Below are 13,977 nucleotides of genomic sequence, written 5' to 3'. Positions count from 1 at the left end.
GTAAAGATTTAACGCGATTTTAATTAAATTCACTATGAGGCTGGTGAAGGTCCTATAGAAAGTTCTTGGGAGCGTCCACGAAAGCGAAATGTACACTGCGAACGTCATTCCACCTCTGACTGAGGCATTGACAGAAATGCCCACGTGCCCCCCAAATACTAACGGGGGGGGCGACATTCAGAGCTGCGCGGCCCGTGATGGCCTCACAGTGACGCAAAAATGTCCCCTCCCCAGGCTGGATCGAGGGAGGTGCGGACAAGTGGCTGAGAGTAACGAGCTGTGAAGACAAGCGGCCACCGCTTCCCGCATCCGCGCCCATAACGCGCTAGTTCACTCTGGCCTCGCGGGGTCTGCAGGACTTTGCGGAGAAAGATGACCCTATAAATTCAGTAACCGGCCGGGGCCTACGTCGTTCTCATCCACAAAGCTATCTTCTGTTTGGTACCCAGACGTCGGCAAGGAAGGGTCTTGGCGTGAGAATATCACTGGAATTGGAAAAGGATCTGGGCCAAAGTTGGGGGCGTAGGGGTCCAGAGGCCAGACTGGGGCCGGGGCCGGGGCTGAAGCAGCCTGGACGGGCGACTGGGCGCCTTGTGCCGGGGCCCACATGGCCCGGCCGTGGCTGGAGATGCTGGGCTCTGGCGCTGGGAGCATCCCCGCGCTGCTGGGCAGAGGGGGCCTGCGGAATCCCGGGCCGTCTGGGAACGCGGGGCCGGCAACTGCGGCGGCAGTGGCGATGACAGGGGCAGGCGCGGGCCCGGGGGCGCAGGGGATCCCGCGGTCCGTGTGAGCATCGCGGGCCCTCTGGCTTCGGCCCTTGGCCAGTCGCTCCAGCCGCGAGCGTTGGGCCCGGCGGTTCTTGAACCACACCTGGGTAAATAGGGGACCGGGACGAGGTGTAAGAGGCGAGAGGCTGCGCGCATTCTCCTCTGCCCCGGGTGTGAAGTCGCCCCGTCCCGGTGAGAAACCGGCCATCCCTCCCCCTCCCCCTGCCAGATCCAATTTGTTGCCCCTGGTGTTCAGGAGGCCGCCGGGGAGGGGTGCAGAGGGCAGGAGGGCCTGGCGGCCAGGAAGGGGTCTGCCCGAGAGGTCCGCGGGTTCAGAGGCCCTGAGGTCTGGGCACGGGGAGACCACGGGGGGCGTCAGTCCCGGCCGGATGCGCTTGGAGGGCTTGTATGGCACAGGGTTGAGGCGGACTCGGGGTCCAGCCCTGGGTCCGCACCCGGGAGACCCCTTGCTTGCTGCGTGACCCAGGGCAGCACCGGACCGCTTTGGCCTTGCTGATCCCCTCCTGCAGAGCGAAGAGGGCGGAAAGGTGGCCCAGGGGCAGGGCACTTGATAGGCGGCGAGGTGGGAGCGCGTCTGGCGGGGGGCGGGGAAGGGCGGGGCCTGGTGGGGGGCGCGTCAGACCTGCAGTTTGTGCTCCTCTAGGCTGAGGCTGGTGGCCAGGCGCAGGCGGTCCTGGTAGCCGGGGTACTCATTCTTCTGGAAGTATTCCTTGAGCACGTCCAGTTGCTCTTTGGTGTACACCGTGCGCTCCTGCCGCTTCCTCTTCGGGGGTCCTGCGCTCCGTGTGGGGCCTGGCCAAGGGGGAAGCAGGGTCACATGAGCCCCAGCAACAGCCCCCAGCCCGCCTGGCACCCTCTGCCTACCTGCGCCAGGCCCTTGGGAGCAGCCGGGGGGCTCAGGCCTGAGGGCGGCAGGCAGTGCGTGGAGAAGCCTGCGGCATCGGGACCAGATGTTCTTGGTCGGACTCAAGCTCTCCGTACTTCAGCCCCAGCCCCTGTACCTCTCTGGGCCTCAGTGAACACAGCTTTGAAATGGGCCTGATCACAGCTCCTGGAGTACTGCAGGGCCCCCAGCCTGGGAAGGCACGCAGGACAGGCTCCTTAGCGCTCCCCCTCTCCCATCCAAGGGCTGGAGCCACCCTCACGTTCACAGGGGACCACTGCGTGCCAGGCTCTCTGCTCATCTCACCCCAGTAATGTAATTCCATTCCCCAGACTCCGCTAAGCCCTCCCCACAGCACAGCGCAAGAAGTGCTCTCAGACAGCTGGGCCCTTCCCTGGATGCCCAGGAGGCCTCCCAGCCTTGGCCCTAGGACACCCCTTGCACAACCCCACCGCCGGCCCAGAGCCCTCCTGGTGGCCCAGACTCACCCATGAGAGACTTGGGTTCTCGCTTCCTCCTCACTGCTGCTCTGCTGTCTGCATCTGAGGCTCTGCTCACAGGGCCTGGGGCTTACATCCCAGCTTTATGCTGTGCCCACCTGGGCACACCCTAAGGGTCCTGGAACCCACCCTGTCTTGCCCCACCCTCAGACTCACTCCTTTGCAGGAGATGCAATCATTGATTAATCCTTTTCGTATTGAGCAGCAGCTACTCGCTGGGCCTTTCCTGGGAGCTGCTAATAACCCTGTGTGTTAAGACAGCCTGGGTCCTGCTCTTTGCCCTTTTTGGATGAATGAACTGGGTCTGGTTTGCCTGTGTGACTCAGGATCTTGGGTCTCAGGAGCCCAGCTTTCTGCCTCTCCCGGCCACATAGACCTGGGACTAAACATCAGACTGAACTCCTGGGTCGTGCCAGGGTCTCCTGGGGTCGGGGGGGACACAGCTTAATATGCTCATCCCCAGGGGACTTTTATTATCATCAGTGGGAGATGACAATTAAATAAGTGATCAAGTACAACGTGAAACACAGCAGAGAGAACTTGTTATTCGATTTATGTCACTCTGAACTGCTGCCCACGGGAACATTCTACCATAAGTGGACATATACTCAGCTCCATTTCTGGCAACATTCTGCCAGAAGTAGACACGTTTTCTGCTCCTTGGGCAGCTGGGAACACATTGGTCACCAGGACAGTCGATGGTGCTGCTGTCGACAGGGGAGAATCTAGTCATGTCCTTGATCTGTAAGATGTGACTTGAGGCCACCTTCTCCCTACTTTTTTAAATTTTATTTTATTGAAGTATAGTTGATTTACAATGTTGTGTTAATTTCTGCTGTACAGCACAATGATTCAGTTATACATATATAGACGTTGTTTTTCATATTCTTTGCCATCATGGTTTATCACAGGATACTGAATACAGTTCCCTGTGCTATACAGTCGGACCTTGTTGTTTATCCATTCTATATATAATAGTTTGCATCTGCTAATCCCAGACTCCCAATCTTTCCCTTGCCCTCCCCACTACCCCCCCACAGTCTCCCTACTTTTTTGTGTGTGTGTGTGGTTTTTTCCCTTAGATTTTTTTTTTCAACCCATTTTTCCCACACTACCATTTTGGAATTTATACACACTTGCTGCCTTTTTTTTTTTTTTCCCCATTAAACTTTAGAAATTCGAACATGCAACAAAGTTTTGGGTTAAAAGGATTTAAATTTGCTTCTGCCATTTGTCTTGGGGATTACACACCGGGAGCACTTTAAACTCAATTCTTAGCTCTAGATTTTTTTTTCCCCACATAGGAAGTGTAAATTTAGGGCACAAATGTTATGGATACCGGCTCGTGGTTATGAATTCTCATGGGAGATTTTTCTTCCCTCCACCTTGCACCAAGATAGATAAAGCCCTCCCTACTTTTTAAAGGAAATTAAATGGAACATCATGATGTTTAGCTGGGCAAATATTTTTTTTTTTTTTTTTTTTTTGGCTGCATCAGGTCTTAGTTGTGGCCAGTGGGCTCTTCTTTGTGGCATGCGGGCTTCTCCCTAGTAGTGGCGTGCAGGTTTTCTCTTCTCTAGCTGTGGCACGCAGGCTCCAGGACATGTGGGTTCTATAGTTGTGGCACGCAGGCTCTCTAGTTGAGGCATGCGAGCTCAGTAGTTGTGGTGAGTGGGCTTAGTTGCCCCGTGGCATGTGAGATCTTAGTTCCCCAACCAGGGATCGAACCTGTGTCCCCTGCATTGGAAGGCGGATTCTTTACCACTGGACCACCAGGGAAGTCCCTAGATGAGCAAAGATTGAGAAGAGGGTCCATGCCTTGAATTGGTAGCTGAGGGGTTGGGGAATCTGGCTTTCTCATGTTTTGGGAGTTTAGGTTGGTTTTTGAGACAGACTTGGTGATTGCTGCCAATACAGTCAGCCAAAGACCATCAAGAAAGCACCAGTGTTGGGCTTCCCTGGTGGCGCAGTGGTTGAAAGTCTGCCTGCTGTTGCAGAGGACACGGGTTTGTGTCCCGATCCGAGAAGATCTCACATTCCGTGGAGCGGCTGGGCTCGTGAGACACGGCCGCTGAGCCTGTGCGTCCGGAGCCTGTGCTCCACAACGGAAAAGGCCACGACAGGGAGAAGCCCGTGTATCGCAAAAACAAACAACATGAAACATAATGTTTTCTATGAGATTTTTTGCAGATACCTTTTATTAAATTAAGGGATTTGCTTCTGTTCCTCTTTTCTAAGAGTTTGTTCTTTTTAGTCAAAAATGGATTTTGAGGGACTTCCCTGGTGGTCCAGAGGCTAAGACTCCACGCTTCCAATGCAGGGGGCCCGGGTTCGATCCCTGGTCAGGGAACTAGATCCTACATGCCACAACTAAGAGTTCCCATGCTGCAACTAAAGATCCCACATGCCACAACTAAAGATCCGTATGCTGCAACACAGCTCCTGTATGCAGCAATGGAGATCCCATGTGCTGCAACTAGGACTCGGAACAGCCAAATAAATAAATAAATAAATAATATTTAAAATGGCTTAAAAATGGATTTTGAGTTTTATCAAATGCTTCCCCTGCATATACTGAAATGATATTATCTTCTCCTTATGATATTAATGTGTCAAATTACCTTCCTTGGTTTTTTTTTTTTTCTTCCTTGGTTTTTTAATATTAAGCCATCCTTGCATTCCTGGAATAAACTCAGCTTGGTCAGGTATTATCCCTCCTCTGTAATATACGCTGTATTCCACTTAGTAATGTTTTGTCTAAGTTTTCTATATCTAAGCTCATGACCTATAATTTTCCTTTATTTTAATGTTCTTGCCATGTTTTTGATATCAAGGTTATGCAGACCTCATAAAATGAAAAATGTTCCTTCTCTTTCAATTCTCTGGAAGTTTGCATAAAATCAATGTAATTTCTTTCTCAATTGTTTTGTGGAATTTGTTGTGAAGACAAATGGGCATGAAGTGTTCTTTGTGTGAAAAACTTAAATTACGGATTACTCTTCTTTAATAGCATTATTCAGATTTTCTATTTTTGTGTGTTCTTGCCTTGGCAAGCTGTGGTCTCCTAGGATCTTGTCATCTAAATTTTCAAATTTCTTGCCATAAAATTGTTCACAATATCCTCTTATGATCATTAATGTCTTTAGTGTAGGATCTTTAGTAATGTCCCCTTCCCTTCTTTATATTGGTAATTTCTTTCTTTTTCTCTTAGTATTTTCAGGAGCTATTGATTTTTTTTTTTTTTTTTTTTTTGGTGGTACGCGGGCCTCTCACCGCCATGGCCTCTCCCATTGCAGAGCACAGGCTCCGGACGCGCAGGCCCAGCGGCCATGGCCCACGGGCCCAGCCGCTTCAGGAGCTATTGATTTTATTAGTCTCTAACAAAACTTATGTCTTTGTTGTTTTTTTCTGTTGTACATTTTTAATTTTATTAATTTCTGCTCTCATCTTTATTCCCTCATTTCTAACTTACTGAAATGATGTTAAAGATGGTTGATTTTAATCTTTCTTCTTATCTGATATCCGACATATCACTTAATACTATAGATAAATCAAATGGAAATTAGGATATTATGAACAACTGTATGCCAATAAACTTAGAGGAAATGTACAAACTCCTGGAGAAATACAACTTTCTAAAACTGACACAGAAAGAAATTTTAAAATATGAACAATTACATGTATGTTAAATAAATGAAATACATAATTACCCTTCCTAAAAAAAAAAAAAAAAAACTCCTCCAGCCTCATATGCTTCACTGTTGAATTCTATCACATAGTTAAAGAAGAAATAATACCTTGCACGAACTCCCCCTCCTGACATCTGTCTTGTCATTTCTTTCCCTAACGAGTCTCCTCTGCTCTGCTTTCTGTTCCTCTTTCTCAGAACGTATTTTCTGCTCTGTTTCTGCACCCTCTTGACTTCTTTCCCTCTTTTTCATGTTCTCCATATTTTGAGGGGCTGAAAGCATCATCTCTGAAGTCACCAAACAGAGGGTGCATTTGCAGCCTGTGTGGTCCCAGGGCCATTCCATTCTCATCTCGCAGTCTCTGTTTCTTCATCTTTAACTTGAAAAGCACCAGGATGGCTGGAACAGGATCCCGATCATCTTGGGAAAGTGACTTAACCCCTCCTGATCCAGAAAATACGGGAGGTGGGGGGTGGCCCCTACTTCATTGAGGTTGTAATGACATTTAATAAGGGAGAAATACGGGAGAAGCGGCTGGCACATAGTAAAGAGCTCCATCAAGAGTTTAGCTGTGATTTTATTATCATTGCGTGTCCCAGGCATGATTTCACATGGAGGGGATAAGGGTGGAGGAGGACATCACTTAGTTAAAATTCAGTTGTCTCCACAAAGTACCTTTCCCCCATGGGTCATGCGTCTGTGTCTAATCCCCGCTAATTCTCCTGCCATTCTGCTGAGGCTGGACCATCATAAGAGGATTGGAGCATTTGCTAAATTAGTCCTGTTCAGGGACAGAGGAAACATCCAGGGAGGGGCTCAGAGATCAGGAGGAACATGAGGGAGGTCAGAGACGTATGGGGGTAAGGAGAGAGATGAAGAGAGGAAAAAAGAAGAGAGAAATACCCTTGAGCTTGAGACCAAAGAAGAAAGAGACAGGCAAGAAAGAAGCGAGAGTGACAGACAGGATCAAAAATGGGGAGGAAGGGGGAAATGCCAGGAGCGTCCTGAAGGTCTGCATCCTAACACAAGGACTATAATCCTACTTCTACCTCCTCTTAGTTGTGGGACCTTGGGCAGATCACCTGACCTCCCTTTGCCTCAGTTTGCTCATCTGTGAAGTGAGAATAATCACAGCATTGATCTGATGATAATAGCATCTTTCTGGTGGATTGTTTTGAGAATTGAAAGAGTTGGGACTGGCTTTCTCCAGTCCTGGCAAATAGTACCTGCTCAGTAAATTTTTTCTTTTCTTTCCCTTCCCATGTATTGAGTTATAATTTACATACTATAAATTCCACCTATTTTAACCATACAACTTGATGAGTTTGGGCAATCATATACAGGGGTGGAAATACCACCAAAGTCAAGATATAGAATATTTCTAGTACCTCAAAAAGGGCCCCTTTTGTCCCTTTGCAGTGAATCTAATCCACTGATTCCCCAGATCCTGCCAATCACTGTTCACTTTCGGCCACTATGGTTTTATCTTTTCTAGAATTTCATGTAAGTGGAATCATATCGTATGGACTCTGCTTTGAGCCTGGTTTCTTCCACTGAGGAGTATCCCACTGTCTGGTTGCACCAGTTTTTTTAGCCATTCACCTGTTAATGGACATTCGGATTGGTTCCAGTTTGAGGCCATTGTGAATAAAGTTGCTATGCCTGGCGCAAGTAGAATTTCAGGAAACATTTTAGGGTAAGATAAACATTTAGCATAATGTCTTCAAGGTAGGCATTTGGGTTGTTTCCATCCTTTGGGGTATTGTGAATAGTGCTGCTAGGAACACGAGTGTACATGTTTTTGTTTGAGCACCTGTTTTCAGTTCTTTGGGGTATATACTTAGGAGTGGAATTGCTGGGTCATTATCTAATTCCAGAACTTTTTCATCACCCCAAAGAGAAACCCCTTCACCCATTAAGCAGTCACTCCCCAGTTTCCCCCCCTCCCTCAGCCCCTGGCAAACTCTAATCTGCTTTCCATCTCTATAGATTTGCCTATTCTGGACTTTTCGTATAAATGGATTCCCATGATATATAGCTTTGCATGCCTTGTTTCTTCTGTGCATGTATTTAATACCACTGAGTTTTTAAAATGTAATAATGGTCAATTACATGTGATGTGTATTTTACCATAAAAATAAAGAAGCGCTTACTGGGCTCTTAGCATGGACCAGGCTTCAGGACCAAGTACTTAACATAATGATGTCATTAAATTCTCTTGAGGTAGGTCCTCTCAATGCCTCATGTTACAGATGAGGAAACTGAGGTTGGGAGGAACAAATTGCCCAAGGTCATAAGACCAGAAGTGGCTGAGCCAGGCTCGGAGAGCAAGTTTGTCTGACCTCACCAATTCAGTGTTTGATACACACACACACACACACACACACACACACACACACACACACACACACATTTTAACCCAGAGCACAACGATTGACAGGGACAGAAGAAGAGCTTGATGACTTGGAGTTGGAGAAACAGAAAGGCAAAGACTAAGGAAAAGAGAATAAGGGGAAAGAAAGAAAAAGACAAAAATCATCTAAAAGAAATGGGGACCTGGGAGTCTGAGACTCAATAGTAAGGAGGGAAAAAGAAAAAAAGGAAAGAGAAAAGAAGAGAGATGGAAGAGAAATGGTGGGAAATCGAAAGTGACCAGGGAGAAGAGATGGAAAGTGGCAAGGATGGAAGGGGAAAGGAGGAGGTGTGATGAAGCTGCAGAGGTCTAGAGGCTGATGAGGAGGGCTTAAACCTCACATGGACCAGGACTTCCCTGGTGGCGCAGTGGTTAAGAATCTGCCTGCCAATGCAGGGCACATGGCTTCGATTCCTGGTCCGGGAAGATCCCACATGCCACGGAACAACGAAGCCCATGAGTCGCAACTACAGAGCCCGCATGCCGCAACTACTAAAGCCCGTGTGCCTAGAGCCTGTGCTCTGCTACAAGAGAAGCTACCTCAATGAGAAACCTGTGCACCGCAACAAAGAGTAGCCCCCGCTCGCCGCAACTAGAGAAAGCCCGCATGCAGCAACAAGACCCAACGCAGCTATAAATAAATAAATAAATAAACCTCACATGGACCACTGAGGCAAGAAGCATGGTCATCACTCCCTTGCAGCGAGGGAGGGGCCCAGTGAGGTAACAGCAGGTGGAAGCTGGCCGTCTGGAGCCCATGTCCCTGCCTAATTGGCTTTAGGGAGATATCACGGAAAAGACGGTGACCAGACAGAGAAAGCACATGGACGCACCCATGTCCCCAGAGAAAGAAGGTGGGAGAGAGAGGGTGGGGACAGAGCAATCCTTGTTTTTACTTCCTCAGGTCTGCACCTACATGGAAACAAAAAAAAAAATCACCCAGACTTTAAGCGGGATTCAACATTTTAATCATTTTCACGCCACAGGTGGCCAGCGAAGGGAGACCTGGAGTTCCAGTGAGTGGGAAAGGGGAGGACAGTGGGCCTGACACAGAGTGAGGGAGGCCCCTTGCCTCTTGCTCTGTCCCCAATTCCCTTGTCACTCTTCCTGGCTTTAGGAAGCCCCAATGGACACCTGAAGAACCAATGTTCAGGAGGCTTGGCCCAGGGAAAGGAACCTGGAATCTCCCAAAAGATTCAACTCCTCCCTCTGTCCAACTCCTAGAGAACTCTCAGAAGACACCAGGACAGGGGTCTCTTGAAGTCTTGACCTGTGACTGTGACTCCCCCATCCAGCCACTATTACTTTCCACCCTCCTCCAGAATATCGTGTCCATCCTCCAAGCCCTCCCTGGACCTCCTTATTGAGTTGCCTTTGAATTGCTTGCACAAGACACACCCTGCTCTATGAATGGGGAACTCCGTGGGGCAGGGAGAGACTCTCATTTACACCTGAGACCCCAGCCTCCAGCTCAGAGAGTGGGAGTCTCTGCAAAATGACTAACGGACGTGGCATCCTGGTCCCAATTTTTGCACAGATCCAGAGCACAATGTCCTCTCCTACCTGTCTCTACCCTGAAAATTTTGCCTGGATCCCCCATCTCATACCCCAACATATGCTGTCCTTCTCTGTTTATTCATTGCTTCCCACAGTGGACTCTGGGCCTAATGTCCCAGCATGACTCAGACCCATGAGAGATGATCGAGAAGTATGTTGAGTAAACCACCTTTGTGGGCTCTAATGATTGCAGTGTGCCCTCCAGGGTCTAGGCTGTGTGGACCTCTCCTGACCTGGACCCGGAAGAATCATCCGATGTCTCTCAGCCTCTCTTTGCACTGTGCCTTCCTCCTGACATTCCTTCCTGCACTGGGGGCCTGGAGCCTGCTTGTCCTGGCTCATGAGCACAGATTACAAGTGTCTCTTCCCACCTCCGAGTTCAGGGACCTCAGCTTGAGGCCCTGAAATCAGCCACGGTGGGAGTATTTACACCATGGAAATGGGCAACCACTACAAATCAGGGCTTTCCTCTTCTTTCAGGAATCCGTTGTTAAGCGTCTCCCAGCACACCACCCCCTTACTTTCTTTCACCCCTTGCCTTGTGAAACGCCCGCCCAGTGAAGGGCTCGTGGCTCCTGCCTTCCCCACCCAAAAATGAAAGGAGAACTCAGACTGAGGAGGGAGGTGCCAAAGTACCAAACTTCCAAGAGTGTCAAAATGCCTGAATCCTTCTTCAAATTCTCACACTGCTTGTCTCTGTGGCCATGGGTCAGACCGCATTGAAAGAAATATGGTGCTGCCCCAGGAAAACTTCCCAGGCCAAGCTCTATGTATTGTCCAATCCCACAATCGAAACTGAAAACAGAACATCTAAAAGAGGGAATGTGTGTTTGGGATGTGGGGCTGCCTCCAAACCCATTTCTCACCCCCGCCTCTTGTATATTTGCAGGTGGGAAGCCTGTCCACCTCTTCTTCTCTTTGAAATACCCACAACCATCGGCGGTGCACCCCACACAACAACGACGACGATTCCTCCAATGTGTGGGTGAAGTTCACCTTTAGAAAATGCAAAAACAAAAGAAAACAAAACAGATGTGAAACAGGCAACTTGCCTTCCATTCTTCCACCAAGTATGCCCATTTCCGATGTCCAAATGAATGAATGATGAAATGTCTTTAAGAAGAAACTAAGAAGAAGAAGAAGAAAAAAAGAAAAAAATATATATATCGAACAGCCCCCTAAGCCTATCATGTAAACCTGACATTTGTGAAACATGTAAAATTGTCAAATGAATTTCTGAACTTAACTGTATAATTGGCCTAAGATTCCATCCTGGGGCTTTGTAAAGTCTGTCTTTGGAGTTTCTAGAAGGATCTCTACTCATATGCTAAAGATGTGTCCCAAATGGAAAGTGAAGGCATCGAGCCTCCCTCCCTGTTTGTTCAAGGACACCGTGATTCTGACCTAAACATTACCCCAAATCAGCTGCACGTTCGGTTTAATTTTGTCTCAGGGCGAATTCTCAGCACCAGTTTCTGGAGTCTGGGGCTCATGGTTTGAAACGCCGGTTGGACTCCATGCGAGACGGCATTGGGGTTGAGAGAATGACTAAGACTTATGGGGCCCCCCAGGAGCAAAGGGGTGGACGGGGTTGGGCTAAGTTGCACTGGAGCCAAAGAGGCCATGACCTTTGGAAAGGATGGTCAGCTCCTGCCACCTTCTCGGGGATGCCGCCCCACGGCAGGCTGGGACAATGTGCAAGGAGGCAGTTGGGACAAGGGATGGAGAAGGAGAATCTTCTACAAGATCTGAAACTTCCAGGCACTCTGATCCTTGTAGTCCAGGGGGTCCATGGGGTTGTAGGTGAATTTCCAGGTGCCTGTGGGGTCCTTGAATTCTAAGCTGTCCACAGGGCTGTAGGTACCATAGCTCTGGCCTGACAGGGAGGTGGGGGACTGGGTCAGTGAGGGCCCCATGGAGGGGCCAGAAAGGGGGCTGAGGGCCGGGCCCCCCAACTGGGGCACCATGGGAGAAAGGTAGGGATCCAGGCCGCTGAAATAGGAGCTCGGCGACCCATACGCCGAGGGGGAGGAGCAGAAAGCAGAGGCGGGGGCGTAGGTCATGGCGTAGGGCGCCGACGTCAGAGAAGGGCCCGAGGCCACTAGCCCAGCCCGCTGTGCCTCGGGCAACGGGGACTCTGAGGCCGGACTCCAAATGGACACCGTGGCCACTGCCGCGGTGGGGGAGCCTGAGGGCCCGGGTAGAGGGGGGCTGTAGGAATCTGAGATGCCCAGCGGGTCTGGACAGACATCCGTGGACGATCTTGGAGAGGTGCCTGCCTTCCTCTTGGCAGGACGAGCCTTGGCTGGTGCCCCTGGGGGCTGCTGCTGCTGTTTCTGCTGCTGCCGCTGCTGTCGACACTTAGCCCTGCGGTTCTTGAACCAGACCTGGGGGTGAGAGGGGAGGTCGGGGTGGGTGAGCGGGAAGGAGGCCCGGGGGAGCCTTCATGGTGCCCAGGAATGATGACATACAGTTGTGCGTATATACATACAAGAATACATACATACATACTTTCATCTGTCCAATCCTATGCACAGATGTACACATACTATCATACAAACAAGCATATATACATTCAGACATACATCGTACACACATACAATCATACAAACGCACATATACACATTTACCCATCCAACCATCCATCCGTCCATCCATCCATCCATCCATCCATCCATCCGTCCATCCATCCATCCATCCATCCATCCATCCGTCCATCCATCCATCCATCCATCCATCCATCCATCCGTCCATCCATCCATCCAAAGGTGACTTGATTGGTTGATAAAGACTTGAAGAGGGTGATGGGGAATATACCTTCCAGGTAGAGGGAACAGAGAGTGCAAAGGTCCTGAGGCAGGAGTGTGCTTGGTGGACATGCTAGAGGAAGGACCAGGGGCCAGTGTTGCTGGAGTAGAGTGAGAAGGGGTAGGAGTGTAAGAGAAGATGCCAGCAAAATAATAGAGGCGAGGGATTACTAGGACACTTTATGACTTTGGCTGTGACTTTGCGACCTCTCCCTCTTCCCTTCACTCTGGGTCCCAGGAAGGACCAGAGGAGTCCAGAGACCAGAGCATCCCACCTGAACCCTGGACTCAGGCAGATTGATCTTCAGAGCCACCTCCTCACGGGCATACACGTCCGGGTACTGAGTCTTAGCAAACAGGGCCTCCAGCTCCTCCAACTGGCTTCGTGTGAAGGTGGTCCGTTCCCGCCGCTGCTTTCTCGGGGCGCCTGGTGTAGGGACAGGAAAATGGGACCTTCAGGTGACCTGAGACGCCATTCTCTTCATCTGCTGATGTGAGGTCTTGAGCGTACATGGGATGCTGAGAAGCTCCTTCTGAGTGTTCAACTGCCCAAACTAAGGGGGTGCCGATTCCCTGAACTTCTAGACCTCACTCTGTCCCCCTGGAAAATGGGGTCCCCCTTTGTCTGTCATTGGGGGGCTCATGCTTCTCCCTGAGGAGAACTGGCTTTAGCCATGTAAGGAGGTATATGAGTTTGACTTTCATCCCCTTTCTAAAATTTCTTCTGCACTAAGACATGCAGTTGAAACATGACATCTTGGATACACAGCCTATAAAAGTGGCAGGTCCATAACAGTCAACTTAATAAAGTTTTGAAAAAACACCTAAAGAATAACGCCACCAAAAAGAGTGCTTCCTTCTTTGAGAAATAAAGCACTGCTAACAGGTGGGGATTCCTCTAGGTGCCCCTTCCAGATCGCTTCCCTCCTTCACCCCAGAGGGAACGACTCTCCTCTATTTCTATGACGGTCCCTATGGTTACCTGCATCCCTAAGAGATGTGGAGGGGTGTTTGGCATTTACAGGTGAGCACATTTGGCTGGTGTACGGCCCTCACGTCACCCCTGGAAGTGCCCATCCTCCTCCTGAGGGCAAGGGACCCCAGAGGTCCCCAGGAGATGGGGGCCAGCTGGGGGTGGCGGGGAGAAGGACCGTACTCACTCGGGTAGGACACAGCTTGGTGCATTAGATCCACGCTAGGGCCGCTCAGGGCCAAGGCGTTGACGGAATAGTGGGGCCCCGGGTTCATATACGCCATCATGATCCTCGAGGATGCTGGGGCCCAGGTCAGTGGGCCTGCAAGAGAAGGGTGGGTACTCAAGCACTCCCCAGTTCATCACC

The 13,977-nt window shown here is 49.9% G+C and overlaps 2 protein-coding genes across 2 annotated transcripts; both read right to left on the bottom strand.

Annotated features, from left to right (window-relative positions):
* Window positions 1-1,972, bottom strand: LOC141277126 (tetrapeptide repeat homeobox protein 2-like). The gene is made up of 3 exons (XM_073795667.1): window positions 1,934-1,972; window positions 1,411-1,743; window positions 1-870 (listed from the first exon to the last, which is right to left on the bottom strand). The coding sequence occupies exons 1-3, from the start codon at window positions 1,970-1,972 to the stop codon at window positions 379-381; spliced, it is 864 nt and encodes a 287-aa protein (XP_073651768.1). The 3' UTR covers window positions 1-378.
* Window positions 1,973-11,569: 9,597 nt separating this feature from the next.
* Window positions 11,570-13,897, bottom strand: CRX (cone-rod homeobox). Its single transcript, XM_033845424.2, has 3 exons — window positions 13,798-13,897; window positions 12,913-13,064; window positions 11,570-12,217 (listed from the first exon to the last, which is right to left on the bottom strand). The coding sequence occupies exons 1-3, from the start codon at window positions 13,895-13,897 to the stop codon at window positions 11,570-11,572; spliced, it is 900 nt and encodes a 299-aa protein (XP_033701315.1).
* Between the last annotated feature and the right edge of the window lie 80 nt (window positions 13,898-13,977).

This window comes from Tursiops truncatus, chromosome 19, assembly GCF_011762595.2.
Source record: "Tursiops truncatus isolate mTurTru1 chromosome 19, mTurTru1.mat.Y, whole genome shotgun sequence".
Lineage (NCBI taxonomy): Eukaryota > Metazoa > Chordata > Mammalia > Artiodactyla > Delphinidae > Tursiops > Tursiops truncatus.
This window is presented reverse-complemented; position numbering and strand designations above follow the sequence as displayed.

Coding starts and splice junctions, on each gene's coding strand:
- LOC141277126 (XM_073795667.1), bottom strand. CDS start 1,972: ATGAGCAGAGAGCCTGGCACGCAGTGGTCCCCTGTGAAC. Junction 1,744..1,933: donor CGCAGTGGTCCCCTGTGAAC/GTGAGGGTGGCT, acceptor AGTCCGACCAAG/AACATCTGGTCCCGATGCCG. Junction 871..1,410: donor TAGAGGAGCACAAACTGCAG/GTCTGACGCGCC, acceptor CTATTTACCCAG/GTGTGGTTCAAGAACCGCCG.
- CRX (XM_033845424.2), bottom strand. CDS start 13,897: ATGATGGCGTATATGAACCCGGGGCCCCACTATTCCGTCAACGCCTTG. Junction 13,065..13,797: donor CCAAGCTGTGTCCTACCCGA/GTGAGTACGGTC, acceptor TCCCTACACCAG/GCGCCCCGAGAAAGCAGCGG. Junction 12,218..12,912: donor TGCCTGAGTCCAGGGTTCAG/GTGGGATGCTCT, acceptor TCTCACCCCCAG/GTCTGGTTCAAGAACCGCAG.